This window comes from Rattus norvegicus, chromosome 2, assembly GCF_036323735.1.
Source record: "Rattus norvegicus strain BN/NHsdMcwi chromosome 2, GRCr8, whole genome shotgun sequence".
NCBI classification, from domain to species: Eukaryota; Metazoa; Chordata; class Mammalia; order Rodentia; family Muridae; genus Rattus; species Rattus norvegicus.
The window spans coordinates 229,747,462-229,763,259 of record NC_086020.1 but is presented as its reverse complement, the minus strand read 5'-3'; the positions used below and the strand labels follow the sequence as shown (position 1 = coordinate 229,763,259).

At 39.3% G+C, this 15,798-nt stretch overlaps 1 protein-coding gene across 6 annotated transcripts in view; it reads right to left on the bottom strand.

Annotated features, from left to right (window-relative positions):
- Positions 1–15,798, bottom strand: part of Eif4e (eukaryotic translation initiation factor 4E) — a 36,320-nt gene that overhangs the window by 9,369 nt on the left and 11,153 nt on the right. For 3 of the 6 annotated variants that reach the window (XM_063281172.1, NM_053974.2, XM_063281173.1), the window contains 2 exons: positions 2,012–2,118; positions 670–765 (listed from right to left, as the gene is read on the bottom strand). In XM_063281172.1, coding sequence (XP_063137242.1) covers positions 670–765; positions 2,012–2,118 — 203 coding nt within the window. Of the gene's footprint in view, positions 1–669; positions 766–2,011; positions 2,119–13,347; positions 13,489–15,798 lie in introns of those variants that run through there. The other 3 variants (XM_063281174.1, XM_063281175.1, XM_017590592.3) reach the window with 3 other exon arrangements.

Here is a 15,798-nt window from a genome sequence, read left to right as displayed (position 1 = left end):
GCCAGGATATCACCAACAATTCAGTTACATCCTGTCTCAAACACACACACACTTCTCGGAACAAACTTTTGTTTATATTCTGTCTTGAAAAATTTATGATCCAAGTTAACTTCTTCCTAAACTAAAAACCTAAAAAACATTGATTACTCTTTGATAAATTACAATAAAATTAATGAACTAAGATCACAGATACTATCATTACCTTGATATTCCTCTGAGTTTTAATCTCTGAAAGTTGATTTTAGTTAACTTCAATTTTTGATACCCTGAACAGGGAAATTCCAAATATTATACTAAAAACTGTTTGCAGAAACGGGACTGTTTAATAAGTCTCTCTAGTACTCAGTATGACACAAATATATTTATTTAGGCAACTGCACAAGAGAAGGAAAACCAAAAAAAGCTATCAAATTCTAGGATAATAAAAGAGGAATTTCATGGGAAGATGAAGAATACAGAGTAATCGTACCTAAAGGTTGACTATAATGAATATGTTTGCTGTTTGTAAGGGTGGTGGGCTTTTTTATATACTCATCAATGCATGATGTGAAGCATAATTACCAACTCAAACATTTGTGAGGAGATACTCATCTTTCATTTTGTGAATGATGTAAGATAAAAAAAAAAAAGTATACAACTTAAAAGTCTAAGTATCTTAAAATTACTTACGCCCAAAAGTCTTCAACAGTATCAAACTTAGAGATCAACCGAAGGTTTGCTTGCCAAGTTTTGCTTTTATCATTTTTAAAAAACCAGAGTGCCCACCTGAAAATAAAAGCCAGCATATAAACAGTTGTTCACCCACATTCATGGCTGAATTATTTACCAGTCAAAAAGTACAAGTGCCCATTAGTAGGAAAATGGTGTAAAATGTAGAACTGACATACAATGGGAAATTAATCAAATTAATCTAACATGGTATAACAAGGACAAAGTCTAAGAACATGAGGCTATATGACACACACACACACACACGGGTTCTACTTACTTAAGGCACTAAGGTAGTCAGACTTGGAGAGGTACAGTGGTGCTGAGGATTAGCCAGGGTAGTGCTAGCCACTTATTTAATAAACTAATTTTAGCTTAAAAGAGGAAAATGGAACCAAATAAACACCACAGGACAGGCAAAAGCACTTGCAGTGGGAGCCTGGTTAACTTTGAGTTTGGACTACTAGAACCCGTGCAAAAGCCAGCTTTGGTTTGTCCTGTGACCTCAAGTTTGTGCTATGACACATGAAACCTTCACATTGTTTATACGCATAGACACAAAAATAAATAACTCACTCTCTCTCTTTTTTTTTTTTTTTTCAGAGCTGAGGACCGAGTCCAGGGCCTTGCACTTGCTAGGCAAGCGCTTAAATAACTCTCTTTACACACCAAGCTGGCCTTTAACTCAAAGACCACTGCCTCCCTCAGTGCTAGGATTAAAGGCACGTGCTGCCACACCAGGCTCTAAAATGCCTATTTTTTAAAGACAAAAATAGATTTTGTTATACGACAATGTAAATGTAATTAAAAGTAAGAGGGGCTGGACAGGTGACTCAGAAAGAGCGAGCTCTGGCTACTCTTGCAGACAACCCATATACAATTCCCAACACCTACATGGTGGTTCAGAAAATTATCTATATAACTAGTTCCAGAGGATCTAATGCTCTCTTCTGGCCTCCACAGTCACTGTACACATACGGGTACACAATCATAGATGCAGGCCAAACACCACCCATACACATAAAAACAAATCTAAAAAATAACTAACACAAAAAAGTAAGATAAATTGTTATTTGTAAACATACATTTGAAACTTGAATGAGCCATGTTCCTGGTCCCCACAGCCCTCCACTCTTTCCTGTGCCTTTAGTGGTGTTCCTTCTGCTTTAATAATAATCCTCTACAGGCTGACAACTGAGCATATCTGAAACCAGTCATACCTAACTTTTCTTTCTCTGTAAACCCATCTTGTTCACCACACCCTTACTACCTAAGTCAGAAAACTACTCAGCAGAAAGTTTACCTGTTCTGTAGAGGGTGTTTAATATAGTGCTCTGGATTAGCAACCTCCTGATTAGACTCTGTTTTTTCCTCTTCCGCAGGTGGGGGATTAGTGGTAGGGGTGGTTTCCTAATGGAAAATAATGTAAAGTAGAATTTTAAGTTTTTAAATATAACCACGACAACAATGCCATAAACAAATTTGATCCAACAAATGAGAACAGTTGATTTCACATGACACACTACAGAGCAACCTCTAGCAGAATCAGGCTACTCTACCTCTTCATAACAAAAAGGTTTCTCAAATTTAAAAGTGATGTTATAAAATGTACATTACCCTCCTATTTGCACATTTTTTTAAATCATCAAAGAATATGCATAGTTCAACGATCCGACATTTATATAAGAGCTGATGGCGTAAGTCAAGAGTAAAGCGTAAGTCAAGAGTAAAGCGTATGTCCAGCACGCACAAAGCTGCATGCACAGAGCTGCATGTTCTACTCCCAGGTCCACCAACACTAAAGACACGCTCTGTGTTACTGAGGTAGAACTGGAAGAGGTTTAAAGCTGTACTCTGACAAGTTTAACAACTACATGGAAACGGTAAAAAATAAAAAAAGTCATTTTTTAAGTGATCAAGCCAGCAATACAGAGGTCCTTGGTAACTTCATGTAAGACTCCTAGCTTGAAAGAACAGCTGTTTGAATTCTCAGCAGGCAATAATGAAAGAAGGTAGACACTGACCTGAACTTCAGTCTTCTTTTCGGTAAAGCCTAATAGTCACCTAAAAACTATGAAAAAGGAGCCTGGGAATACTTGAAAGTATTTACCACCTTTCCCCTTGCTCTTTCCTCAGCCTGCTATAAAACTGATCTTAATAACCAAAGAAAGGCATTAGAAGCTAAAGCAAATGCTAGAACACAGAGTGTGCGAACACCACCCCCCACACACGTCAACTATATTTGGTTATCAGGTTTAAAACAATTTTTGAAGATTTATTCTTATATGTATGAGTGCTTTGCCTGCACATTTATCTGTGTATCCCAGAGTGCAATGCTTACTAAAGGTCAGACTGGCTGTTATTGTAAGCCATATGAAAGCTGGGGATTGAACCAGGGTCCTCTGGAAGAACAGTAGCTAGAGCTCTTAAATGCTCAGCCATCTCTCTGCTTCCATTTCTAATATGTTTATATAATTTAGACTCTTCAGGTCTAGACATCAACCTACAGCTTTGCCTTGTATGTCTTAAATAGAACTCGAATTAGTCTCCCAGCTGAACTATCAGCTTTAAACTGACCCATGACAAGTGATGGGTGTGCTAAAAGACTTCAAACTAAAAATAACCACTCAATTTAAAGCATACTTAAAATTAAAAAAAAGCAGCCTGTAAAATGTTCAAAGCTTTATTCTCTGCATCCATAAAAATTATTCATGGGCCAGGTACTACAAACCCAAACCTGATGTTCAAAGTTCTATCCCTGAAACTCACAGAAAAGTCAGACATGGTGCAACCATCTTTGACTCCAGTATTTCCAGGATGAAATAGAAGAACCATTCAAAAGCTCATGAGCCAGTTAGCTTTGAGACTGGGTTAAACAGGTATGGGTACACACACCATCACATGCATAAACACAATAAACACACACACTAACAAAGACAGACACCATTTTAAAAATAAGTAAAGAGGCTGGTCAGATAGCTTGGTAGGTAAATGTGTTCACTGCCAAGTCTATAAACCTGACTTCAATCCCTGGGTATCCACATGGTAGAAGGATCCTATGAGTTCTCTTGACATTCATGCCACCCCCATACCCATAAACAAACATAAAAACACAGAGAAATAATTTGGCATCAACTATGTTTGATTTTGCTCACAAGTAGATTACCAATGGCCATGGTGCTTAACCATAAATTATGAACTTAGTAATTGAATAAATGTAAACATTTATATAGACTAAGGCCCTAAAATTTACATGTAGTCAACTACTTAATAAAGTCATTCTTAACATGTTCTCATTACCAATTTAGGTCTTCAAACAGAGCATAATCACCAAAGAGCATGTTCTCCCTGATTAGCTTCAAATCACAGTGCTGTGCAGACAGTGGGGCTCTATGGTTCTGAAGAGAGGAAATAGGGGGGATAGACTTGCTAACAATGCACTAGACAGAATGCACTAGGCAGAAAAGTGAGCCACAAGAAGCCATGTATAGACAGATCCTTGGTCCTATGGTGACTCTGGTTCATAGTGACTCTGGGCAGTTTACAGAGGACACAGTCTCAAAGGCCACAGTGTTAGGGAAACTCAAGTCCATATAGTCAGAGTCCCTTTCAGCTTTCAGATTAAACCAGAACAACGTTGTATCTTAGGAATAAAAGTCATGGCATTATGAGTCTAAAGAAACACTAAAAAACAAATCTTGATAGTGTTGAGACATCTATAGTCTAACAGCCTCCAAAAATAAAACTGCATTTTTCAGAAAGGATATAATCTTGAGTCTCTGTATTAAGCTCATGATCTACCAATTAATCAAATATTACATGGTCAAGAATTTAAGTGACTAAAACAAAAGATTTTTAAGTCTAAAGACAACTCAGACTACAGTTACCAGGCAAAGACTTAACCACAATTAGCACTGAGATACAAATTATCCAACTAATGCTTTTAGATTTATGTGTACAATTGTTTTGCCTGCACATATGTATATGTACCATATGTATGTGAACTGCATGTTTGCAACAGCTACATCAGATCCACTAGAACTACAATTACAGATGGCAGAGTGGGTGCTGGGAACCAAACCAAGGTTGTCTGGCAGAGCTGCCAAAAAATCATCTTTCCAGCCATTTATTTATTTATTTATCTATCTATCTATCTATCTATCTATCTATCTATCTAGAGACAGGGTAATCTATCTATCTATCTATCTATCTATCTATCTATCTATCTATCTATCTATCTATCTAGAGACAGGGTAACCCTGGCTGGACTGGAAGATGTGTCTGTCTACTTCTGCATCCTGCATGCTGGGATTAAAATTACATACCACAACATGCAGCTAAACACAAACTTATTTTTAAGTTTGCTTCCTACAGAGTACTGATGATTGAACTGTGTTACATTTATATAATGTTTAAAAACAAACTTATTTAAAGGGGCATGGTGGCTCACAACTGTAACTGAAAGACTTGGGAGGCTAAAACAAGACTCAAGGTTCCAAGCCAGTCTATGCTGGTCAGCCATTCTGAGATCAATCAGTCTGTGCCACTCTGTGAAGCCCTGTCTCAAAAACAAATGTATCCAAGGCTGGAGAGATGATTCAGGGGTAAAGAATACTGCATTAGCTGTTCTTCCAGAAAGTCCAGGTTCAAATTCCAGCACCCACATGGCAGCTTACAACCATGTACAACTCAAGTTCCAGGGATCCAACACCCTCACACAGACATTCATGGAGGCAAAATACCAATGCATATAAAATTTAAATAGTAAATCATAAAAAAAAAGGGTGGTTTTGTAAAAAAAAAAAAAAAAAAAAGGTAAAGGCAAAGTGACTCATTTGGACAAAAGGACTACCTTAATAAAGATGGCCATTCTCAAAATAATCTAACACATCTCTTCAGCCAAAATCCGCAGCCTCCCTTGAAAGGCCACAGTATGTAAGTGCATTTCACAAGGGCAGACCTTAAGAAAGAATAAAACCATAGGACGGTGCTGTGTGATCTACAAGATCATAATCCCTGAAAGTGGAGGTGATTTAGAATTTGGGTGGTATACTGCAGTGACCATGAAGGCCTCAGATGTCAAGCTAAAAGTACACCTCAGTTGTTGAGTAAGCAGTGAAAGCCACTAACTAGCAGGTCAAAGAGATTAAATATCATTGGCAAGTAAGGGAAGAGAAAGATATGGTCAGTTCAAATGCAAAGGGTACCCTGGTTTTAGATCATCATATGGGTCAAATACAATGTTCAATGTACTTTAGGGATCCCAGGCTTTGTAAGCTGCTGTACCAACAGTGGAAAGTTGTAAAAGAAAGGAAAAAGCCGTGAAACCGAACAACTAGGTACAAAAACTCAAGCCTTTTCAATAATTCTATAAAGGCTATCACATGTCAGCAATACTATCAATGTGTCACAGTCCTAATGTTATTTGGCTAAGTGTTTCCCGCAGCTGTTTTCTCTAATGTGATGAAATTTTAAGATCTCCATCACATCAATTTTTTGTCAGTTCACAAAATCCTGGTGTGCTTAAAACCTGGTATAAGGTTTTAAATATTCAAACTGTCACCAACTTGCAATGCGAACAGGCATTTATACTGTCTCTTCTAGAAATGAGTATTAGCCCTCCAAGCCCATTATATCTGTTTACTATTTTCATCCCACAAAGAACTGACTTCTCTTTCAATCTTCATTTGAAGTGAGTAAAATTTCTTAGCACATGGCTTTCCTGGCACTAATATAGACTCAAAACAGTAACCTCAAGTGTGACCTGTACACGTTACTTACTGCTGGTTTACATACCTGTGATCATCTATAGGGATGTTAAGTTACTGAAATGTAAAATAAACACTGGAAATGTTTACTGCATTTGACAGTAATTATATATCTACGGAAATCACATTTTTCATAGTATTTGTCATTTTGTAAAAGCAGTAGCTTTTTTTGGAGCCAAGGTCTCTTGTAGTCTAAGCTGGCCTCAAAAAGATTAGGTAGTCGAGGTCAGATGAGCCTCAACCATCCCAGTGCCATGCTGACAGATATGCTTGACTAAAAACCTGACTTCTATCAACAACGCCAGTTTTCCAATACTACGTGGGATATACTGGCTCAACTCCTATCTACAGCCACATTATCCACACTAGAACCCCAGCTTTGCCATTCATTTTGTCTAACTCTGAGAACGTAACATTTTCTGAGCCTCCTTTTCCTCCTCGTCAGATGGGTAGGTACTGCGGCACCTATCACTGCTGGACCTAAATGAACCGACAGACACAAAGCCTTTTCCACTGTCAGTCCACGACGAATGTACACGTTACCAGGGACAAACCTATAGGCATTTTTATTACAGACCTTGCATGTCCTTGTTGATCTGGAATGGTTCCAGAATTATAAACTTTAATCCTTTAAAAACTATATGCGTGCGCATGCTTGTGTGTGGGTTATGTGCACATGAATGCGGTGCCCACCAAAGGCAGAGATACTGATTCCTCCTGGAGCTGGTGAAACACACAAATAGTGGATGCTGGGACTGAACTCAGGTACTCTTACCTTTCTACCCCTTCCTTTACATCTTTTAAATAAAAAACAAACAAAAAACCTAAAACTATCTGTATGGTTTCATGGTGTGATGGTTTGTATATGCTTGGTCCCGGGAGTGGCACTATTAGGAGGTGTGGACTTGTTGGAGTAGGTGTGTCACTGTGGGTGTGGGTGGCTTTAAGACCCTCGCCCTAGCTGCCTGGAAGTAAGTGAGCCTCCTCACAGGAGCCTTCAGATGAAGATGTAGAACTATGAGCTCCTGCCGGGAGGCTGCCATGCTCCCCTCCTTGATGATACTGGACTGAACCTCTGAACCTGTAAGCCAGCCCCAATTACATGTTGTCTGTTATAAGAGTTCCCTTTGATACGGTGTCTGCTTACAGCAGTAAAACCCTAACTGAGACACATGGCTTTCTAGTCTGCAAATATCTGAGGTATTGCTGTATGTCTTGAGACTGTACTGAGTATGTTATGATTTTGAAAAGAGGAAAGAACTATCATACATCCTGCTCTCCTCTCATCTCTTCATCATGTCTACTAAATACTTCTGGGTAGCCAGCCAGTAAAAGGAAATCACTTTATCCCTCCCAGAACAGAAACTCAACACTGATGACCTCATAGTCTATATTTTTTTGCCTTGATAAATTAATGGCTAGAATGTAATATGGAGCTGAACTATTTATTAATGAGGAATATAATGAATACCGAAGTCAAACACCAAATTAAAGATCAAAATAGACAGAAAAAGAAACTGTAGGGCTACAGAGGTTAAGAACACTGACTGTTCTTTCAGAGTTCAATTCCCAGCAACCACATGGTGGCTCACAACTATCTGTAATAGGTTCTGATGCCCTCTTCTGGTGTGTCTGAAGATGGTGACAGTGTACACACATATATAAAATAAATATATTTTAAAAAAGAAAAAGGAACTAGTCTGATGTATCTACTCACCTCTCATCCTGTGGCTGTGAGCAATGCTACAACATCAACTTTGTTTCCCAGGCCCTGCCCTCACTACTACAGCTTTCCTGGTAACATCACAGCAATCCCAGATCTGCCAATCTCTGATGGACTAGGAGGAAATATTACAAAGTGTGTACGGGGCAGGGAGAGGGGTCCTGGGCCCAAACCCAGTTGTAGTCCCTATTTGACAATTCCTTTAATAATTAGTAGTGTGAAACTTTTTTGAATAGGGATTTAAGTGACTAAAACTCCCTATAAGCATCAATTTCCTTAATTGCAAAGTAAAGAGGTGTTTTAGTAATAATCCAACAGTCTGGCATGCAAGTGATGGACAGGTGACATCTAGTCATTAGCAGCTTCAGGTGCTATGAATTTGGAAGCGCCAGCAGATGAGTACATGAAGCATACCCAACAAGGAGAGCTCCAAGCTCATCCTTTCAATTTTACCATAAGGAAAAACAAATTTAGACTGCACAAGCTGAACCATTCACATTCACATCACAGTAATCCATCACAAGAGTAGAGACCTAACCTGCCTGGAGCATGCGCTCTAAGTTACAGTCCTTGACTCAATAGCTGTGTCTACCCTCAACTCTTCCCAGCTCAATCAGGTGCACACCAATTGCATACACATGAAGAAAGACTTGAAACTGGTGACTTGTTTGGAAATAAGTACCACATGATCATTACACTCAAATGACTGACACCAACGCTTCCCTTCCCGAAGAAACGAATAAAAGCAAGTTCAATGCCATGGTAGTAACTAATGGACAAAGCATGACTGCTAGCCTAGCTCTAGTCCTCTGCATTTCCTCTTCCTTCAAGGGCCATGTTAGAATGGAAACACTATTACAATAGACAGAGTGCACACCTAAGTTACAAACTCAACATCCCGACAGGAGAATGAGGACAGGTGAACACCAGAGAAAGCACACTTTATGATTTTAAAAATGAGAACCTCAGCCTCACATCTCATGAATACTATGTGCTTCCACTTTTTGTTGTTTTCTTGTTTGAGATAGGTCTCATTGTGGCCATGTACCTGCCTCAGCCTTTGAAATTACAAGTATGAGCTCTTACCTAAAGGTTACTAGTAGTTACTATCAGGCAATGTGCTATCTCCACGTGCATTACCCTTTATATTCAACCTTCACAGTGCTGAAGAGGTAGTCAGCAATTAAGAGCATTCATTACCCAAAGGACTGAAATTTGGTACCCAGCATGTGGGGTGCTTTACAACCACCTGTAATTCCAGCTTCATGGGATCCAAAGCCCTCTTCTTGCCTCTGTAGTCAGCTGCACTCATGTACACGTACACACACACACACACACACACACACACACACACACACACTCACTCTCAAATTTATTTATTAAATTAAGAACTATACTAAAAAAACAAAAACAAAAACAAAAAGAACTATAGTACAAAGTGACCAAAATACACTAGTATAAAAAGAACACGAGAAGGCAGAAGGACAAATGGTAACTGGATCAAGGCAGATCAGGCTGGCAGTACCTGTAGGACTGCAGTAGGAGGGGTAAATTAAAAGAAACTTAATTAAAGGCGCTATGCTACATTACTCAATTTCCTCTCCTACCTCAAGCTACTGGAACTGCTATCCTGAGTTCAAAAATAAAATAACAATCCTAGAGGAAACAGGCAGAGAAGTGTATGCAGCCTTCCTCGCTCTCTCTCTCTCTCTCTCTCTCTCTCTCTCTCTCTCTCTCTCTCACACACACACACACACACACACACACACACACACACAGTACCCCCCCAACATCCCTAAAGAGATAATATTTTACATGCACATAAAACAATTACAGGAAATATAAGAGAACAATTACAGGAAGTATAAGAAAAAGACCATCCAGTCAGGTGGTAATGGTGCTCACCTTTAACCCCAGACAGAGGCAGGCAGATTTCTCTGTTCAAGGCCAGCCTGGTCTACAGAGCAAGTCCTAGGACAGCCAGGACTACACAAAACAAAAACAAAAACATTCAAAAGGCAAAAAGAAAACAAAAATATACCTTCAAACTAAAATTAATATCTAAAAGACTAGAAATAGATGAAACTTCCCCCAATAAAATTAGCCAAAGAAATACAAATGAAGAAAAAAGTGAATGAATGAATACTAATAGACTTGTCAGAAGTGATGGATTTGAGCTGCTATGATCCCAGTCTTCCCAGGTTGGCTTGGAAGTAACCTAAATGTAACTTTCTTCATCTGTCCTCAATCTCTCAGCTCATCAGACACCATGCTACCCAGGTTCATGCAAAGTCCTGTGTCTGAAGTACACCAGAGGTGAATGTCAGTCTGCTCTGCCCCGAGTCTGTATCAAAACTAAAAATAAGTAAATAAAAATAATAGAAGACTGGTGGTCTCAAGAGTTATGAGCACTCCAGTGACACTGTACCAACACAAAGGGGGTTTTGGTTTTGCATGGATCATCAAACCCCTCAAAAGAATTGCCAAAAGAAAACACCACACAGGAGACTAACTTTTTTTAACAAAGTTATCCCAGGGAACTTTCTGGAGTCACTACAGTCTGTGGTTGTAATGCTGGCTACCACCCTTATAAGACCAACAGTGGAGAACAGTTAAATAGTTAAGACTTATAAGGGAAAAAGGATTATTTGATAACCATAAATAAATGAAATTATAAAAAGCTCAGTAAGCACCAGCACAGGGGAATAAAACACAGAAGGGGAAAACAAGTCATTACCACAACTGAAATGAAGACTTATGAACGGCTACAACAGAAGCTGACCACAGAATGGCTTCCACTTTCTCAAGAAATACCAAACTACAGGTATAATACTGCTTAACTACCAAATCTCAAACACCATTTCTGTACACTTATTCACTTACTCTGACATTTTCACTCCACTGTCCTCTCTTATCTCCCACTCCCAGTGAGTAAGCTGTTCTTCCCAATCTCCCTCCTACTTTTTGTCTGTTTTGTGACACACTGAGTTTAATTAGAATTGTTTGCATCATGGAGGGTGCGGTGGGTTATTTGCTGGAACACAGGGAATCTTGGTGGCTATACCCCAGAAGAAAAGGACTCCCACCTCCTATTCATGTACCTTTTTTTTTAAAAGAAAAAAAAAAAAAGGAGATGCTGAGCTAACAAAGTAAGCCAAGAAATCAAACAGGAAGAAGACAGTGGGGCATAGACTGTGCAACTCATGTAATCAGAAGAAGGTAACCAGGAACACAGTGTGTTAGATGAATGAAAGCAGCGTGTAATTTAGGTCAGAGTGCAATCGATGTGATATAATGCCAACATGCCCATTGTCACGAAACCTTATCTAATAAATACAAGTCAAACACTAGTTCAACAGCAGAGCACTAGCCTAGCATCTGTAAGGCCCTAGGCTCGGGCAGTAGTGGTCTTAATATAAAAATATAACTGGGGGTTGGGGATTTAGCTCAGTGGTAGAGTGCTTGTTTAGCAAGCGCAAGGCCCTGGGTTCGGTCCCCAGCTCCGAAAAAATAAAATAAAATAAAATAAAACTGAAACACACCAACTGTTGTGGTTTGCCTGACCCAGATCTTAATTTTGCCCACATCAGTGGATCCTTTTCCTTTCTGCCCAGCTAGACTGTACATTTAGACTAAAACAACCTAGCTTTAATGTAACCTTAAAACAAGGTAAGAGTAGCCCATTCCTACAGATTGACTACCCTACTACTGAAGCCTCTGCTGGCCCATAAAACAGACCAGTCAGATAATAGAAGAGTCCATCCAGAAGCTGAAGCCAATCTACAAGCCCAAAATTATATTCAAATTATTCTTTTAGCACCAGTGGAAGGGGAAGCCCTTGGTCCTGCTAAGACTGAACCCCCAGTGAACGTGATTGTTGGGGGGAGGGCGGTAATGGGGGGAGGATGGGGAGGGGAACACCCATATAGAAGGGGAGGGGGATGTTGGCCCGGAAACCGGGAAAGGGAATAATAATCAAAATGTAAATAAGAAATACTCAAGTTAATAAAGAAAAAAATTATTCTTTTACTTTCCTTCAGAACTTCTACCCAACAATGGCAGCAGCAGCATCGTTTCCTTATATACCACCTAGGTTTTCAGGGTTTTGGTTTTACCCCTAGAGCTAAACAATTAAGACTGGTCTAGTCTTACAGGCTGGTAATTTCAGAAACAGAAAGATGTCAAGTTTAAGGCCCGCCTAGGCTACAGTTCAAGGCCAGACTGAGGTATCACATATCCTGTTTCAAAATAAAAATCAGAACTTAGTGGTAGACCGCTTGTCTACTCAACAAGTACCCTAGACTCAATTCTATTTTATTAGTATTAATAAAAGCAGAAAGATATATGATATGGAGTTTACTATAAAAAATTAAGGGACTGGCCAGTGGTAGCATGTCCTTTTTTTTTTTTTTTTCTCTTTTCTTTTTTTCGGAGCTGGGGATCGAACCCAGGGCTTTGCGCTCGCTAGGCAAGCGCTCTACCGCTGAGCTAAATCCCCAACCCCTAGCATGTACTTTAAAAAAAAAAATATTTATTTAGTTACTATATTGGAGTACACTGTAGCTGTCTTCAGACACACCAGAAGAGGACATCAGATCTCATTACAGATGGTTGTAAGTCACCATGTGGTTCCTGGGAATTGAACTCAGGATCTCTGGAAGAGCAGTCAGTGCTCTTAAACACTGAGCCATCTCTCCAGCAGTAGCATATACCTTTAATCTCAGCACATAGGAAGCAGAAGCAGAAGCAGGTGGATCTCCAAGTTGAGGACAGCCTGGACCACAAAGTGAATTCCAGAACAGCTAGGATTACACAGAGAAACCTTATCTTGAAACCCCTTCCCACAAAGGGAAGAGCAATAAAATAATAGGGAGACCGCCTAAGATAGACCTTATTTCAACAAATAAAACAGGAATGGGTTGAGTCATTGGCCAAAGGGATCCCAAAGACTCCCACCCCACCCCAAAATATCACAGGCAGCTGCCAAGGCTCTCCTTGTTTGCTCATCACAACCTGATTGCTCTGTCGCTGAAGACAACACTTGGAAATCACTAAGCACAAGGTCAGCTGGCGCCTAACTAAAAGCCTCGCCCACTGACTAGCATCAGGGTAAGGAAGGTACTCTGCAGGCTATCAAGAGATCAGTACCTTACTCAACCCACATCAGAGAAGCTTCTTCTTGCAGTAGATGGGAATTAACAGAGACCCACAACTGGACAATTGGCAGAGTCCTGAATGGGATGTCTTCATTTAAAGCCTTCCTTCATTAAAGGCTCAGGGATCTATGTGGAAGAGGCAGAAAGACTGTAAGAGCTAGAGGTGAAGACACTCACTCCAACAGTGTCTTCAGCAGGATCAATGCACACATGAACCCACAGTGGCAGCACGCACTGGGCCTGCACAGATTCAAGCTAGACAGGTACCCCCAGCACAAAGATGGAGAAGCAGACTCCTACCACTAACCAAGAAGCTATCTGCAATTGATACCAATTGGCAACGGGAAAAATCAGTTTTCTCCAACTGAATGTCGTGGATGGATATGTATGTATGTATGTACGTATGTATGTATGTACGTACGTATTATCCACACTCCAGGGCAGGCCCCATACCCAGGAATAAGTGGCCAATCAGTCTTCTGCTTGTTTTGATTTTCATTTTATTGGGAGTTTTTGAAAAGAAGAAAAATATGTAATGTGGGCAGGGAAGTGGGGAGAATCTTCGAGGAGTTAGAAGAGGGGAAAAACACGATCAAAACACTGTATAAAGATTTGTAATTAAAAATAATAAAACTCTGCAGCAAAGGGGGAACAATTGTCACTAGTCAACATAGTAGGTAGACAAAAGTAAGAATATGAGGTTGGAGAGACGGCTCAGGCATTAAGAGCAGTTGCTACTTTTTCAGAAGATCCAGGTTCAATTCCCAGCACCCACACGGTGGCTCACAACCTGTAAGTGCAGCTACAGCGTATCCAATGCCTTTTTCTGGCCTCCTCTGGCCCCCACACGCATATACACACACATATACATAAGTAAAAATAAAATACACAAAAAGGCTTTTCTTTAAAAAGTATGAGAATATGACAATGGATTAAAAATAAAGTTAACTTCCCTAGTAATGGGTACTTGGGTCCCAGGTTTATTACTCTAAACCATATATATACATACGTATCAAGTATTTATGTATTTATGTGTAAACATACATACAAAGTCCATTCATTTTTTATTGCATAAATACACACACACACACACACACACACACACACACACACACACACACACACACACACCCCACATGACTGTCTGGTGCCTGTGGAAGCCAGGTGTTGTATCCCTTAGAACTTCTGTGAGCTACCATGCTTGGAACCAAATCCAGGTCCTCTGCAAAAACAGCAAGTGCTCTTACGGACTGGCTACCCACCTCTCTAACCCTTCATTTCCATGTTAAGATTACACTTTTAGGAGCGCTGAATGATTTTAGCACAACCAACTACAATATAGTTCACTTGATTAGCACCATTCTAAAGTTTCAATTTGTTGTTAAAACATGTACTTTACATAAAACCTCATATATAGGAAAGGTTACTCATCACAGTAACATTTGAAATCATAAATAGACAGGGCCTAAGTGTTGATCAATACAAAAATAATTTAAAACTATACAATGTAATAAATATGATGTAATAAAACTTTCACAATAACTACTACCCAGAAATGTAATTCAGAAGACAGAGGCAGGTGGAGCTCTGTGTTCAAAACCAATCTGGTCTACAGCATGAGTTCTAGGGCAGCCAGGGTTACGAAGAGAAACCCTATCTTGGAAAAAAAACAAAAACAAAAACAAAAAACAAAAATGTGGGTGGGGTGCTTGTAGAGAGATGTCTTAGTTCTTGCTGCTCTTGTAAAGGCCCAGGGTCCAATCCCAGCACCCACATGGTGACACAGAACCACCCCTAACTCCAATTACAGAGATTCTAATACTTTCCAGCTTCCATAGACAACCACATGCACATGGCATACATTCACAGACACATGTCCAAGGTATAAATTAAAAAAAAAAAAAAAGTAATGATACAAAAGGCAGCACTTAAGCTGTGACAGTCAATATTGTATTTAACTCAATTGTAACATACGTCAGTATAATTGGTTTTCCCCCCCGCACTCCTAAGCATTTTACAGCAACTTACACATCGAAATAATTGGCATTTTTTCTGTAACTGTGTACATTTTATATAACACATTTAAAAATACTGAGATAGAGTATATCCACAGCAGTGCAAAGAGAAAAAAAACCTAGAGAGTATGACCACAGACTTCATCAGAATGCTAAAGATATTTATTTGAATTCTGGACCAAGAGCATGGATTAGTAATTTAAGAAAAAGTATAAAAAGCAAAATGAAAGCTAAATGCCATTGCAGAGTTCGGAAGCCAGAATGATAAAAAATAAACTACAAGTTCAAAAAAATTTATACTTGTGTGTATTATGTGTATGTCTATATGTAGTATATGCATTAAACGCATTATATATATATATGTATATATAATTTATAACCCTACCACTCAAACTATACGGTAGAGACTTTCAGAGGAATGATTTTTA